At 38.2% G+C, this 17489-nt stretch overlaps 1 protein-coding gene across 1 annotated transcript in view; it reads left to right on the forward strand.

Annotated features, from left to right (window-relative positions):
* The window catches only part of stxbp5l (syntaxin binding protein 5L), a 121352-nt gene that overhangs the window by 27164 nt on the left and 76699 nt on the right, over window positions 1–17489 (forward strand). The window contains exon 3 of the mRNA XM_077617588.1: window positions 1653–1750. Within this exon, the coding sequence (XP_077473714.1) occupies window positions 1653–1750 (98 nt within the window). The remainder of the gene's footprint in view (window positions 1–1652; window positions 1751–17489) is intronic.

Raw genomic sequence — 17489 nt, forward strand, 5'->3', positions numbered from 1 at the left:
TGGATAGTTGCAACAGTGCACTTGATTTAATATTTTCAGACACTTCACATGAATAAACATGACTTCTTTGAACTATAAAAACAGCTTGATTGCCAAGACAAGTGATTCTTGACAACATGTTGAAAAATATCACTAACGAGGAATTTTACGTCAGTATTTGCAACCGTGCCCTTGTCTAATTAGCGACTATTTTCAGAAGTACCTCCAAATTTCTTCAGACATTTCACTTGAATAAACTCAACTTGATATCACTTTACCTCCAAACCATGGCTTGATTGTCGAGACAAGCAATTCTTGACATCACCTTGCAAAAATATGGCTAACCTTTTTTTTGAACAGTTTCAACGTTGCCCTTCAGATAGTGCATGTACGCCCAAATTTCTAAAGACCTGAATAAACGGGACTTGAACTTAAGCTGCATTCTTGTCATGATTGCGACCATTGTTTGCCAAGAATTCACTCACTACTACTTGTTATGCACATAGTAGAACACTGACTCTATTTAATGTTACAAAGGGTAATGTTTTTTTTGTATGGGAATTTACTGGCGTACATGGCGGTTTTATCACTGTTGTTTCTCATTTTCCCTATCTCACTGGATCACCACTGAGCAAATATATTGTGTTTGTCCACAGACGCTCATATTATCCTTCCAAAGTCATGTCTGTGCATGCCTAATTAATGCTCAAAGGCTGTAGAAATGAGGTCGTGCAGAAGGGTTACACAAATCTGGCAGCAATAGAAAACAAGCAACCTCCAATATTGTCAAACATAGTTGATAGAAATCATTAATTAGCATCAGTCACAGTAGAATTGTTCAAACGCCCACCGTACTTTGTTCACCACTCCTACATCGGCAATGCCTATCTCTCCACATCGGACTATAGGGTATATATTTTAAAAAGTGGGCAAATGTGAGAAATGAAAACATGAAGAATGGCTGACAACACTTATTTTCAGAGAGGAACAACACAAGTGGAATCAATTCCATTTCTGATGTCATACCTTGTCCACAATTTCTTGTTTTTGAATCTCAGTTAGAATTCAGCTCATCCAAATTTTGCTCCACTGTCACTGTTGTTTTTAATTATGTGCCAACAAAGTCAGCAGTGTTCCTGTAACAGGCCTGCCTGGAATGACAGAACTGCCTCAGGAATACTTTCTGTTTTTGAAAGATTTGCCGATTTACCATCATTAGACAAAGTTCCTTTAATTGATAAAACTGCTTTAGAAATTACCTATTTTTACATTATAACTAAATCATTTACAACCCTCATTCTAAGGAAACACATCAACAACAACTCTACAGTTCTAACTGTGGTACCAGTAACAATCATTTGATTGCCGTCATCCCTCCCAGTCAAGCTGAGCAGAGTCTATGTTGGTGCAATGTCCCTTTATTTGTAAATATGGATTTATAAAGATTAATTTAAACATAATTCACACACAGTGAAGCAATCCTGCGGGGGTACATAATCCCACTTTCAGACATGCAAGAGAGCTGTCTGTGAAAACACTTTGCAGGCTATTATTGGCAAAGGCAATCCTTCATGTTTTTTATTGAATTAAATGCGAAAGATGCTTTAACAGAACAGTAGAATGTGACCGGCAGAAAGCATTGATGTTTGTTGTCTATTGTTTTTTGTTTGCAGACAGTGCGCCATGGTTTCCCCTACCAGCCCACTGCTTTGGCCTTCGACCCCGTGCAGAAGATCCTGGCCATCGGCTCCAGATCAGGTGGCGTTCGGATGTATCCTTTCATCTGCATCATCTAACCTAAGAACGGAGAGACACCCCAGCCAACTGTATGTATGCTAACATTCGAACAAAACAACCAAATAGAAATCGCCATGTGTGAAATCATACTGACCAAAAGCCATCGGGAAGAATTTGTGTTTGCTCGTCTATAACGTGCCCCAAAATCTATATATCTGTTGTTCTTATCTCTGCCAAGGTTATGAACAGGATTTATTTCACCCAACAGAATTGTCTGGAGGTGTGCGACACAGGCTTAGAAAGAATGTATTTGGTTTCATCACGATAATAATCCATGATCCTTCAAGGGGAAATTCAATTTACACTGTTCTATTTTTTTTTCTCGGATACTGCTCCGAGAAGCATGCAGGCTTGTAAGGAAATAAGTGAGATTGAGGAGTGACTTGCAGAGAGAGATTATTGTGCCTTGCTAATGGGCACATTTGTAGCACATAGTATGCAAACTGGTCTACACCTTATGTGATACTTTTCCTTGGTAACTTCATTTTTTTAGTATACTAATATCCGACTTGGACTAAGTTATTGACATACTTTTCCGACAACTCTCAGTAGCGCATTTCCAACCCGTTAAAATTGACATATTGCAAAAAGGCAGGCTAGTTCACCTGGTTATTGGAGTTCTTTGCTCGATCTATGCACCTCAATGGGGCGCTAAAGTGGCTATATAAAGGAGCGATATGAATTTTCTCACACTTCAAAACACCATCAAGGCCTTGATCCCTGAGATATGCTTCAGTCAGATAACCTTACGTTTCAGAACATGTTTCATCTTCTTTTTTAAGCGATCTTGAAAGCTGGCAGGGGCTGGAGGCTGTAATGTGTCATGCAAATTAGCCGCATTGGCTTTCTCGTATCTATCTCGACGAAGAACCCCTATTTTGCACTATGCCGAGATAGAAAAAAAATGGTGCCACATAACGGAAATGGGCTCACAAGGATGAATCTTTTAAGGTTTAAAAGGGGATAGGTTTCCATTCAAACTGTAGGTCAATCCAAACCTCATTGTTGTCAGAATTTGGAATGTGTTCTACTGTCTTTTCTAAATTTGCATACTCTTCTAGTGCAAAACGTGGTATGTGGTATCCTACAATTATCAGTAAAGATTTCCTACTGCGAGTTTTTATAACTACACGCATAGCTACGAGTGTATTGCATCTGAATGAAGGGGCCTCTTCCTCCTCCCCCCGCCTTGTCATTTTACATTGCATGGTTGTCATGTCTCGGACTCACAACTGTCCCTCTAACAGCCCACGCCCTGGGTTACCCGGTCACAAGGAAAGGAGATGGCATGTCAGTGGGACCTAGGTAGAAAATTACACTCTCATAAATACACAGTGTTCCCAGCATCCCCGTAGGGAACCCGAGGCAGAGCCAGCAAACAATTATTGATGCTGGAGTTGTTGCGCTGCTCGTCCTGCTGGGGAAGATGATGAACAGGCTCGGTGTTCTGCTGCTAAGAAAAATTGGAAAAAAATCATTATAAATCTAGACTGACGGAGGGAATGTTGTTTGAAGATGGAAGACAAGGTGAATTTTAGACAGGGAGAACGAGAGTTGGACAAAGACGTCGATGATAAAAAGGTATTAAAACGTGTCTTGATTACAGGATAAGCGCAACCAAATGAGGCAACATGATCTCCTTTGTGCATCTGACAATCGTGTCATCTTTCCCCTTGATATTCCGCCAATGCTGCGAAGGGAAACTGAGATTGCAGCTGGATGGAAGCGTTTGAGTGACTTAGCATTTGAATTGACATGCTACACACATCGCAGTGCTCGCATGAGATTTCCTTAGCCATTTTTCTTTTCTTAAAAGATGTTTTTTGCCTTGCACTACATCACCTCACCAGGAGAAAACCCATGCAACCTCTATCTCCACACACCAAATAATGTAGTAATATTTTTAAAGGTCCACTTGATCTCTGCTCTTTTTGAAGATTCAGTGCGTTGTGTCTTTAAATTTTAATGTGTAGATTTTGTTCTTGGTACATTTTCAAAAACAAGGCAGTTTTAATGTTTGCTGTTGTTTTCCATATCGGTTGGTCCATCTTATTTTTTAAATACAGACTTTGTAAATGCTTGGCCCTTGGCGGAAATGAGGCCCCGGCCAACATGGCCGTCAATTATGGCCTTACGCTATGTTTACGCTGCTGTCAATTTGGATTTCTTTGCCCTTATTTGACATACATCTATTTTTTTTCATGCAGTTGGAGTGCAATTCAGTTTTTTTCGTATCTGACCTGGATTCATTGATATGTCGATAGAAATCAATTACCTATCCCACAGATCCGCTCTATCATTGTAGTGTACAAAATGTCCCTGTAAGAAGAAGTCCTTATCCCACTTTTTTGTCTTGATCATATTTAGAAGAGGTAAAATTTAAGTGCTCTAGTAATGTGAAAGGGAGGTGGGTCTTTTTTTCTCCCAATTATTTTTGTCCTTTCTCTAATATGATAATGTGGCAAGCATGCAGGCCTTGTAAATTTAACGGGGGCTAATGATAATATAAGTGAATTACATCAGACGCAAACCAGCAATGGTGGGTAAAGATTTAAAAAAATACCCTTTCCTAATCTATTATAAGTTCTTTATAGAGTATCTCAACAAACCCTCAGCTGATATTACTCCTACTCAGATATAGCACATGCCAGACTGATGATGAAAAACCATTCACACAATTCACAAAATCAAGAATGCGCAATGCACAGTTTTGAAAATATGGATCTAGTAAGAAAAAGCCTGTAGAAATGCTTGGAAGGTCCAAATGGTCTTGTGTCAGAGTGTATTGCTTTTTTTTAATGCGTTCTCTCTGCTGCCTTCCATTTTCTACAACTGCAATAGGAGATGCATGCTCCATTTGTATGCCACAAGTGGCACTTTCAGTAAACATCCGGTGTAGTAGTAGCCTCCTGACTTCAATTTCTTGTCCAAAATATGCGAGTGATACATTCCATCTACATAGTGAAATTAATTTAATGCTTCGATAATACTGTGATACCCTAAAGCTGTTTCTATCACTACACACTTGATATTTATTTATAGCTATGTTATTGTATTACTGTATGGCAGTCAATTTATAACATTACATTTATGTTCGACTTCCCGTGACTCATATTACAACCTATTGAACTGTATATAGTGGCTATAGCGGACAACCAGCAAATGACTATACTATAAAGGTTTTCTGCTTAGGTTGTGCATATTGATTATTTTTGCAAAAAGTAGATACTAGGTTTATGACAATGTAGCAATATGGTGCTATATCGAGATACTTCGTATTCCAATAAGTGATCAGTATTCTTAAACCGTGAATTGATATATTGTATCCCTTAAAAACATGTGACCATTTAATTAGTAACCAAGGGACTGCTACTCAAAAATTTCCATTAAGTGACCCTTTGGCATTACACGAATGTACAGTATCATTATCATTATTACTACTCCTATTCTACAGATCACAAGTAGAGACCTGTCAATGGTATCAGGGGATATTTAATCAGCAGCAAATGAGTCTGTGGCAGGAGTGATCATGCCTCTCCGTCACAACTTGTGCCTATGCATAAGAGTTTCGAGTTTGGACGCAGCATTTGCTGTTAAAAAAATTAGGCAAATAGGAACGGTGTTCAAATGCACGTGCAAACACATCTCATATACTTTTGTATTTGATTATGGCTTTCTCACTGGGAGCAACATAGTGATTATGTTTGAGCGCTGTTGGCAAGTCAGCCAATGACACTGTGAGACAGTATTGAATGCTTAATTGATCCGGTGAAGTCTTAATGTCTGTCTAATGGAGCCATAAACCCGTCTTGTCAGAAGCGAATATACAGTACATTTGCGTAACTTTGAATTGACTGTAGTAAAAGCTGCCTAACCATTTGTGTTCACCCGATCCATTTACATGAACCAAAGTCTAATTGCTAGTTGCTGGTAACTGAACTGATATCGAAATGTGATAATGTTTTTAATAGGGATTTCTCGATTGCTTATTTTTGTATGAGAGTTCAGGTCACCTGATTTCAAGGATCTACCGATACCAAGTCTCGATTTAATACCTCCGAACTGTATTAAGGAGGGAAAAAAGCGCAGAGACCAGGGTGGGGAGGACGGTAAGGTGTCATAGGGCGAAAACTTGGTGTGAGATTCACTTTCCAAGCTTTTACAAAGCTGAGTAATTCCAAGAAAGCTAGACTGGTGAACCCAAATGTGGAGTGCTCCGTTCAGCAATAGCAAGGCTTCTTCTTGGACTTGGCCTTGGGGCGGTTGCTGGCCAGCCGAGAGCAAGCCAACTTCTGTCTCCGCTGCACACTGAAGTGTCACCCGGGGAACAGTGACGGCAATTCCATGGCCCGTTTCCTCCAGAGCAGCTCAGTTCAGCCAACCCTCCCTCGGCCGAGAAAGCCTTGGTCTCAGACGCGACCGAGAGCAGCTCTGACAGATGCACTGGCTCAAAGTGTGCCGCCAGCCATGTTTGTTGTATGAAGCGTGCATGAGTCAGTGCATGCATGAGTAGGTGCAACAGTATTGATTGGGCAGAACCTGCTGAACAGGGTGGGTTACATTTACGGTGTGATCGGGTTGACGACTGTCTTTCTGATCTGGCAAACCGGAGGTGCAGCGCTCTATTGGCTTATGATATCTATATTTGAGCATCGATGGTGCCTTGTATGTTTTTAAAATGGTCTGGAGACAACTGGTAATATTATTGAATTTTTTTTTTTCTTTTTGAGGGCTTATGTGCACCCCCTCATTGATTGCACTCTGGGCTGTCGGCCACCTTGCCCTCTTAATAAACTCAAACCACCACTTTTGTCATCTCCCAAATTTTCTGTAGTTTTATGTCACCATGTTGTTTAGTGCTTTGTGGATTGTGGACCTTCAAGACATTGTGGTATTGGTCCTTACTAAAATAGAAAACCAACGTCTCACTCAAACTACACAAATTCAGCTGGATTTTAACCTGACAGATGAATATACAGTTATGAATAAGTAATTATTGTGGTAGTTTCATTTGACTATGTTGTTTAGTCCATTGTGGATTGTGGACATTGAAGGCATTGTGGTATTGGTCCTTACTAAAAAAGAAAACCAACGTCTCACTCAAACTACACGATTTCAGCTGGATTTTAGCCTGACAGATGTATGTACAGTTATGAATAAGAAATTGTTGTGGCTGACATTTTGAAGGAAGATTGGCATCCGAATTTATGCTTGCCATGCCGCATATTGTGACACGTGTTCCTACAATTTGTTGATGGATATTGACCAAAGTGCAACTTCGTGAGCATCGTGTGCTTTCTCTTACATGTGTTCCATCACTCCGCGCCGACAAAACTAACTGTAAACCCATTTTCGTCTTGTTTATGACAAATATGAGCAGACAATCAACAATATTCTTATACAAAGTGCCTCCGCCGCAATTATTGATTGACAGCTGCTTGTCAGGCAGTCTGTGTGATCTTGTTACAACTCATCTATTCTAAGATACTCTGTGGCGTCGTGACACACTGTCGTGAATCCTAACACTATGATTGTTGGGAATTACCAAAAACTATTGAGCAGTCTGGGTCATGGATAACCAGGAACAGCCACTGCTGTTATAAAGTAGTAGTCATGGCGGGCCCCTTATAAAGTAGTGGTGGGGGTGGGCCAGAAAGCCAGGAAAAATTATGACAATGCCAAATTGAATTTTCGACCTCTCTAGAAAGTCCTGGCAAAAACCCAAGCAAAGAATGTTTCTGACTATAACTCAAGACATTCAGCATTCAATTGTTCTCAGCTTGTGCCTATGATTTCAGCACTTATTTAGAGCCTTGAAAGAGCACAGTATTTCACACCGACTTTACCAATCATCTTTTTAAAAGAATTTCTTTTCAATGTATTTGTTTGTGGTTTGCTCAATACAGGTTAGCAAACAATGTCGTAGATTTGATTTATTTCAGAGGACAATAAGGAGTAGCTCACAGCCCCCTAAATGATGTTTATTGATCCATCAACAAATGCTTTTGGAAGAGGATTGAATACTTGTTCAAGGCTTGTTGAATGTGCTATTTATGGGGAGCTGTGTTTTACTACATACTGTCTTCTAAACTATGATTTTTTTTATTATTATTGCTCTGCAATCAATTTAAATGGATCGTATCAAAAACAAAAGCACAAGGTTGGTAGTTTTTTGTTTCTCGATCTCTGCATCCTTGTCATAGTTTTAATATTTTTACAAGCATCTCCTTCCTATTTTTTCTCTAGCGCTGCTGTCTGTCATCTAAGCTACATTATTATGTCTTTATGGTTTAGAAGACCACTCATTTGCTTTTAATGCCATCAACTGTCATTGGTTTCAATGATGCTCTGCAGTTTGTTGGCTTTTTCCACAAGGTCCAAGTTTATTGCTTATTTGTCCTAATATTAACAGGCGACTGAAGGATAATGGACTATATTTCCTCAGTTGCTATATATTTTCTTAATTTATTTGGGTCCAGTTAAACTATTTATCCTTTCCTTGCTTAAATTTAAGAAATGCAGATAAAATTCTGGTTTCAGAGTAGATCAGTGGTCATCATGCACCTATTACCAAGACTGGACTTATAGTAGGACTTAGATGCAGAGCTATCTTAAAAAGAACAAAATGTCTTTATTTTCCAAGTCCTCACTTCGAGGGGAGAAACAAAGGACGCAAAATCACTCAGAGCATCAAACAAACACAATTGGTCGGTCTTTCAGGAAAAGATTTTCTTGAACAAGAAGCCTTTGCTATGATTTCTAGAATTTTACTGACATAATGCGAGTGCATTCGCTGCTAGCCCTCACAGTTAAAATGAGTTGGATTTCCATCTCCAACAATGCCAGCCGATATGTTATTTGAGGTTCTTGATCTTAATGAATTAAATGACCTCCGGTCTGCATTACAACTGTAGAGCAATTACTTTAAATTATGTTCATTCTTTTCGTCCCTACCTTTCCCCATAGCCTCCTTACTGTCATTATTTGTTCCTTGGGAGAGAGTCCGATTAGGTCGAGGTTTGAAAGGGCAGGTCACTAATAATAGCGGCGCTGAAAATAATCTTGAAAATGCCACTGGTTTTTAATTAGCATTCAGAATCTTTAGGAAAATAATTAAAATGTTGGAAGATACTTTCATTAACTCATTGGCTATCAGCGACGAAACAAGTTGTCCAATTTAGTGGAGTTGGAGGAGTGGCAGCAGATAAACAATTCATTTGCTGCCGCCCTCACACTTGAAATGGATTGGATGTGATGAACTATGTAAAATTCACAGCAGGATGAAAAAAGGCACGTTTGGATCTTTATAATCATGATTTTTTTCCCTATTCATGTTCCTGTAACTTGCTGTGTAATTTCATTTTATGTGGCTACCTGCTGCTCCTAGTCTGATTCTTTGTGGTTATGCCATGGTCGTCTAATGTGTCATCGTTTCATAGAAGGATTTTACTTGGAAAAATGATAATGAAATGTAAAAGGCTATGTCTGTATGCAAAAGTGTTTGGCTGTTGGCTGTACGAAGGGGACAGAGGGTAAATACAATATTAGGAGCAAATAAAAGCGAAGAGCAAGATTGAAAACAGGGGCTGTTCCACGCCATTGTGTTTTGTCCCACCAAGCCCATGCTATTTTTGTTTTTGTTTGTGGTTAGCACGTCAGCCTCACCGTTCTAGGATTGAGGGTTGGAACCCAGGTCACTCTCCACTGTGTTGAATTTGGATGTTCGAAACAGGCTTGCGAGGGTTTTCTCTGGGTATTCCGGTTTCCTCCATCATTCTAAAAACATGCAGGGTAAGCTGGTTGAATGCTCTAAATTTCTCCTAGGTATGTGTGTGGGCATAAATTGTTGTCCGTCTCCTTCTGCTCTGTGATTGGCTGGCCACAGATTCAAGATGTCCCCCACCTGGTGCCCGTAGATAGTTCATAGACTCCAGCACCCCCCGTGACCCTTGTGAGGATAAGGGGTTCAGAAAATGAATGAATGAATACTAAACGATGTCTTTTACGTGACGATCATTTATACTAAACAATTACTATTGGTTTACGCATGTGAAACTGATAAAATATGATTTGGATTTTACAGCATGTTTTCGTAACCCATGTTTATGTTTATAAATATATAAACAATAGACACCTGGTAAAGCATTGCTGTTGCTTCACATGTATTTCTTAGGGGCCTAACATTCAACCACATCCAAGCAGCAGTACTTGTAGACTTGCATTCTGTGAAGCGCAAAGTGTCCTTCTGTTCTAAAGAGACAGAACAGCAAGAAAAGGACTCTGTGCAACCTTCTTTACTCTGTAACAGCGGGATGATGCTTTTTGTGTAGCAAGGATGGAGTACAAAGTGTAAGCGAAGGAGAGAAAAGTGCTGCAGACAATGAATAACTCTTTTTTTTTTTCGTGCAGTTGAGGGGTGTAGTTTACAAGATCCAGCACGCCAGCACCATTGAATGCTGGGTATTTTGCTGAGCCTTCTTTAAAAATTTCTTCTCTTATCATGTAAAAGTTTTGATCTTTGAACACACAGAAGAAAAAGGTTATAAGCTAGTGCTAGATTTGGCCAGTCATTTGCTTGTAAAAAAACAAAAATAAAATACCCGTGGTTGCTAGAGTTATACTGTTAAAAAAGGGGGCTGTTCATGTGATGGTGGGGCAGTATAATTTTAGTTTCAGTGCAAAGAAAAATCTACAATAGTCTTCCAAAAAATTGGTGGTGACTGAAGGGCTATACCAATTTTGATGTGTAATTTCTGGTAAAATTCTGTAGATCCAGTATTTCACCGTAAATTCAATGTGCTTTTTTTACAGTATAAAATGTGAAAACACTTATTAATCCCATTTAAATTCAGGGAATCAAATTAGTTGTGCTGCCACCACAACATTGCACCCAATCGGTTAGTCTTTAATTGAATTTGATTACTAGCCGCTGAGATATTTTCTCTAAAGCAATAATGGAGTTGCTTATGTGACTATTTAGTATTTTTTTTTTTGCATTTGGTGCTTTAAAAAAAATATATGATTACTTGATCTGAAGCAGTTGGGTTATAATTTGTGGCGTCCAAAAGTAACACAACGTGATGTGAAAATTGAGTGTAGAGAGTGCAAAAACTCTCACTGCAATCAAGCTGACTTTACTCGTTTGTTATTATTGCTGACTCAAAGACAGAATACCAATTTGGCCTGAAATGCATAAAAGTAAAACGTAGCTTTTGAACAAAACAAAATGAGTTCATGTATATTTTCGTGCCTTTTTCCCCCTTTTTTATAACCTGAATATTCCAACTGACTTTGAATAATGTCAAATCCCAATTGATTTTTGGGTAGCAGGTGTAGAAGGTCGAATTGATACTTTAGCTTTACTGCTCTGGTAATTGCAATTAGCAAGTGATTGTCCTTACTGCAAAGTGTGATTGATTTGTGGCGTCACACACTCAACTGTTGCCTGTTATATTTTTTTCATTGTGTCAAGGACAAAACTTTGGTTGGTTACCACGCCAGTCATTACCAAACTAGTAATTATACAATTTCTACCAAAACTGCTGACAAAAAAAACATTGCTTGATTTTTATTGTCTGCAATTTCAATGGAAAAAAAAAGTAAATATCCATTTTAACTTAGCATGACAATTTCAAATTGCAACGTCGTGTTCTAATTAGATTTTTGCGTTTTGGACGTTGTTAAAACGTTCGATTATTTTGAAAGTTAAGTAGCGTTGGCCACATCCTTTTCAATGACAATTCAATGTGAATTCTCATCGGTTGTTTCATGCAGTGTAGACGTTTATTAACTATATCCACAAAACAAAATATGAGAAATAGTTGATTTGCTGTTTGTGTTTTTTATTTCTTTGCAAGAATTAGCTATTGATAAGCGGAACCTATATAAAAGCATTAGAAAATTAGAGCAATTATTGAGCTTTATTTGTGTACACATCGTTGGTAATTGCCACTCACAAAAGGGGTTAAAAAATATATTAAAATTGTGAATTATGATTTTTGACGTTTGGCAGCTCTGGTGAAAATACCTTCCGAGCCTAGTTACTTCCGCCTTTTGACATCTAGCCATGTGTGATATCTATGGAGAATAACACGCAGCATAATATGGGGTGTTAGAATTAGTTCATTCATTTATTGAGCCTGACAATTAATTGGTTCTGTGTCAAGCTTTTCAATGTTTTGTCAAGAGCATTTGAGAGAAAGTTGGTAGGTTGCCATAGAAATGTCAATACAGAAAAATGTTACAATTAAATGTTAAAAAAACCTTGAGGGACAAACAATTTTGAAGCATAATTTGTCGTACCGTGTGGTTGTTTGGCAAAGAGAAGTTGCAGTGAATGTCTGCAAGGTGTCACAAAGTGGGAGTGTGCAGTGTAGCACATCATATCACATTAATTCATTCTGTCTATCTTCTAAACAACAGACCCTTGCCGAAGGGCCTTTCCAGTGCCAGCTGCCTCACTTGTTAATTTGATTCCTCACCTCCTCGCCCGGGCCGGGAGCAGTCGCACACAAATGTCCAGGCGTTGTTGTCCAGACATCTGGCTGTGACAAAAAAAAGGTCCTATTGATAGCATTTTCCTGGTTTTAATGCTTTTCTGTTTCTGTTGGTTTGCCAAATACACTGCAGATGATGGAAAATGATTTATATTAGTGCTCATTATTGCTGCAGAGGAGCCTGATGAGAGGAGATAGACATGGGAGATGATGCACAAGTCAAGCAGGTAATGAATGCAGACAATTAAGAAGCTATTAGAAAATAATTTTCCCAATTATTATTATTTTTTTCCCAAAATTGAAAATCTAATAGGCCTTTTTCAGTCATTCATCAAACGGCAAACAAAACTTTTGATTAAATATAATTACTTTCCATTTGTGGTGAGGCTTTTACACTTTTATTTCAGTATATTGTGTGTATTTTTATCCTTTTTTTTCTACTGGCTCACACATCCAACATCCAAAATAACAACAGGTGCTTGTGTTGTTATTTCCATACAGAGTATACCCCAAAAATGTATTTGTCAACAAAAAGGCAAAACAAAGACATTTCTCATTGAAACAAGACCTCTTAGATACAACCGTTAAATGTGTAGTAACCCATTTAAATTGTTGTTTTAGATACTTAAATAAACAATACTCACTATGAACCTAGGTATACTTTTGGGCTTTAAATTCATGATTTGAACAATTAACATTGTATATTTTAAATAAGTTTTATAATAGGAGTTGGATGCGTATGCTTGAATGAATTTTCGCAAACAATTTTAGCTTATTTCAGTCTAACAGCTTTTTTTGAACACAATTTTTGGTATGGAATCAAACATGTTTATTTAATCATTTATTTTTAATATGCAAACCACTTTACTTAACATACATACAATACTTGTAAGTTTTCGCTCTTTCTAAATTTATAATATATAATAAACAGGCATGACTGCAACATATATACTTCTTTAACCCTGTGATGTTTTACAAAAGTTATGGTTAGGTATTGGTGAGTAATAACAACATAGTAGAAAAAACTTGAGATGATGGGAAAATACTGAGATCAGTTTTGAAAACCTAGTCAAACCTTCAAATTGTCGCCTAGTCTAAACAACAGACGATCAAAATTAGAAACACCTCAAATGTCAACAATGCATACAGTACATGTGAGCATCCTTCTGATTGTTTACATGCTTGTTTACGTGCCTCATTGAGTACATGTATTACACCCCCCAAGGAAAAAGGCAATGAGATCCACTATATTCCTTTGATCAGATGCAGGTTGCTATTCCTGTTTATGACATTATCATATCAGAAGATTTCTTTCCGTTAGTACCTCCTAAAGATACAACTTCCCAGACTTAATATCAGATCTCTTTTCCGTCAGTACTTCCCCGATGCATTGCAATTACCGCTATTCCTCTCTGTGTTTGGGATGACAGAGTATACGAAAATAGAGCCCAAATGGAAACTAAACCCGTGAGTTAAATTAAGAAGACACTAAAGGGACGTGGAAATGAAGCCTTTACAAAGGGAAGTGAAGGGGAGCCACAGGAGAGTGAGCTGGAGGTGTTGATGCATGCAGAGGGAAAGTGTGCTCAAAGTGTGTGTCAATTCACTATAAATGGAAATTGTTGTGTAGTGTGAATGCATTTCAACTGATAACCGTGTGCCCTACTTGGTTGAGATTTTGGCAAAAACTGAACATGTCTATACAAATGTTTAGCTTTTAATCACTGACTTAAAAGCTGCAAAGCTGTTTTTGCCATGTAATCTGTTATACATTCAAACTGAAACAGAAACTATACTCCAGTCTGCATTCATATATTTTAGGCACTGTATACATTCACCCTTTCCAGTCAAAATGAATTGGATGTCTAGCAATTGCACTCAAACATTTGCATTCAAAGACAGTCCTCTCAGTTTAGATGAACTGGATAGATATCGTTGTTGTATTTATTTTCATAAATACTGCACTGAATGAATTTAGTCTGTGCTAAAAAATATACTATATTGCAATTTTATTTGCATTTTTCTACCAGAGATTGATTTCTTGTTCTTTAGACTAGATTAGATTAGAATTTTATTTCATCCCGTATTTGGAACATTTCTTGGTTGCAGTGGCAAGACAGACACAAGACACACAAGACATTGTAGACCTAGGTAAGAAATGTCAGTAGTTGTTCTATCACCATGATGTGAGATAATCCTCACCGTGAGACTTCCATTGCAAATCGTATTGGGAGGTTCCTTCTCCTACTTTGCACTTCATGTCAAGTCAATGTTGACTGATTCTGTTTGTTTCGTGAGTTTCAGCATCAGCTTGCCATTTACCACAAATACAAAGCAATGTCATGTCCTATCCCATCAACACAACCATCTGCATCATATTAAACTTTTAGTAGCACCGCATTCAATGCTACTTCCTTCCCGCCTCTCACATACTGAGAGGATTTCATGAAGCATCTTCTTCTGTAAACGCGATGGCCTATTTTTAGATCTACAACTGACTGGTGACAAGTCTACCTCAGGGGTGGAAAACTATTCCACAAAGGGCCGCTGTAGTTGCACGTTTTCGTTCCAAACCATAAAACGAACACCTTTTCACCAATCTGCTGTCATTAAAGTGCCATCAGTGGATTTCAGTCAGGTGCCCACCCCTGGTCTCGGTTGTAGTCCAACCTTCACCCAATGTCTGCTAGGATGGGCTCTGGCCCACTTGTCTGTGTTATTGTTGTTTCTATTGTCACCTTGAGTGAGTAATTTATTTTCTTTGTCCCAAAAACTCTCTTTGTGTGATGTAAATTAGTGGCACCGGCAGTTTGCCATAGCTGGAGATTTGTCTAACGATTGCAGAGTCAAAATAAGATACAGTGCATTCAGCTTTAAAGTGTGGGATATAAGGTTGGCTGGAATAGGCTCCAAAAAATGTATATAGTTTCTATGTGTGTGAAGTTTTTATGTTCTCCATGTAACGCTGTGGGATTTTACCAATTGAATACTTCTTCCTCACACATTTGAAAAACATACATAATGAGTTAACTAAGATTACTCATCTTTGTCACGGCCAAACTGTAGTTATGGTTTCATTGGAGGTCCATTATGTCTGTCAACAAGGCTACTATTGTACGATCTACATCTATTTTGGGAAGAAAAACTAATATGAATGCATTTTACCTGCATATTAATACCAACAACGCCAAATTTGGCGATTGCAAGACCCATGACTTGCTATGTGTGGGCACTAGAAATCCTTTTTACTGATGTTCTAGATGGAATTTAATGGAATAGTTTTGTCCAAAATTAAATAACAAGAGTGGAAGGGAGACAATTGCAGAAGCTGTTTGTGTTCTTCCATGATGGCATGTTTAGCCATAACCTTTAATCTTCAACTTTCACAATGGCTGTTTATTGAAAGAGACATACTATACACCTTTTATCAGCCAGTTCTGTCTCTATCATCAAATGTATTCTAAAAGCATTGAGGAGCAGTCAACAATCAGTCAGGTGATTCCTGTTTTTGGTAGAACTGATTTAACTGCCTGTGCTATATCGGTTGGAACAAAAATCTGCAGTCACTGTGGCCCTGGAGTTCTGGTTTGCCCACCCCTGGTCTCGGTTGTAGTTCAACTTTCACCCAATGTCTGCTAGGATGGGCTCTGGCCCACTCGTCTGTGTTATTGTTGTTTCCTTTGTCACCTTGAGTGAGTAATTTATTTTCTTTTTCCCAAAAACTCTCTTTCTGTGATGTAAATTAGTGGCACTGGCAGTTTGCCATAGCTGGAGATTCATCTCACGATTTCAGAGTCAAAATAAGATACATTGCATTCAGCTTTATGTGCCAATATGTTGAGTGATCGAGTTTTCTTTCTAGTTTTTCATGTTGTTATGCAACGCTCATAACACTTTCATATGGTAATGAAAGTGAAGTGCTTTCATGCAAACCACTGACATTTTTTTAGCTCAAATACTGATATGTTGCCAAACTTAGTTTACATTTATAAAGATACCATAACAAAACTTCTCATTTACTCGGTTAATCTAAAATGTAATCAGTGATACATCAGGGTTACGTGAATGAACAAAACTAGCTTAATATTCATCCTGCAATACGCAATCAGGTCAGGTCAGCCTAGGGCTTGCTGAATTCTGCTGTAATAGTATACTACTGATTGTTTTTATTTGTATTTTTTTAATAGGAAATGCACTAGAGAGGGCAGCAATTGTAGTAATCAGCATGGCTGGGGATAAAAACGTTTCGTTTTCTCTAAAAAGAAACATACAGATGTTGCAATGATGTTCAGGTGGGATAATTAGTTTGATGTTGTAAGATATATTTGTAATTATGACATAAGAATCTCTCTCTGATGACCGAGAACAAAAAAAAATGAAATATAAGTTTTGTCCATTCCGGGTAGTATTTGCAAATGTAACCATAGTCCAACCTGTGACATTGTGACTAGGAATGTTCATTCTCGTTGAAAACAAAATTCTCTGCTAGTATAGTAGGATTCAAACCAATTGTTTCTTGTCAGGCAAGTTAAAAAAGATTGGTTGTAAATCACTGTAATTGACTCTGGTTAATGTTAAAAATATTTTCCTGTGTGTTAGTCTTTCACCATGATACCATTTTTAAATTATGTGTGGTAGGGTCCTTATTTATTAGTGTCTTCTCCTTTAGCTTGCTCCCTTTTGATTACTAAATGTTTGATCTTTTTATTTTCACATGTTGTTTCTGAGTTGATTAGCGTCCCTTTTTAATCTTTGCACACATCCTTGTAAAAGCTCTAATGTTCCAGGATCGCTGTAGCATCTGTATGTTTTCAGCTAAGTGCGTATGAAAAACATGGCATATTCAGGCTGAAGTGCGCTTGAGAAAGAGTTGTGCTCACAGGGAGCCAGTTGTGTACACCCTTGAAAAGGATGCACGCATTCTCGTGCAAGCAAAGCAGGTGTTTCCGTAGGCGTACGTGCGTGATAGCAAGGATGAACACATTGATGCCTGCGAGAAAATGAGAAGAAATTCAGGTTAGGATGAGAGATAGGCTCTTGGCAGCAGCACCAAATTGGGCTGATTTATTTCCCCACAGTAAACTTTCGATTTTCAAAGACTTAATCAACAACGCTGAAGAAGACATGTTAAAAGCGTTGTGTAGATGCAGCTATGGAATAAATAAAATGGAACTGTTTGAATTTTAGATGAAATGCAATTGCAGGACCCAGTGCAAT

The sequence above is a fragment of the Stigmatopora argus genome, chromosome 13 (genome assembly GCF_051989625.1).
Source record: "Stigmatopora argus isolate UIUO_Sarg chromosome 13, RoL_Sarg_1.0, whole genome shotgun sequence".
Classification (NCBI taxonomy): domain Eukaryota; kingdom Metazoa; phylum Chordata; class Actinopteri; order Syngnathiformes; family Syngnathidae; genus Stigmatopora; species Stigmatopora argus.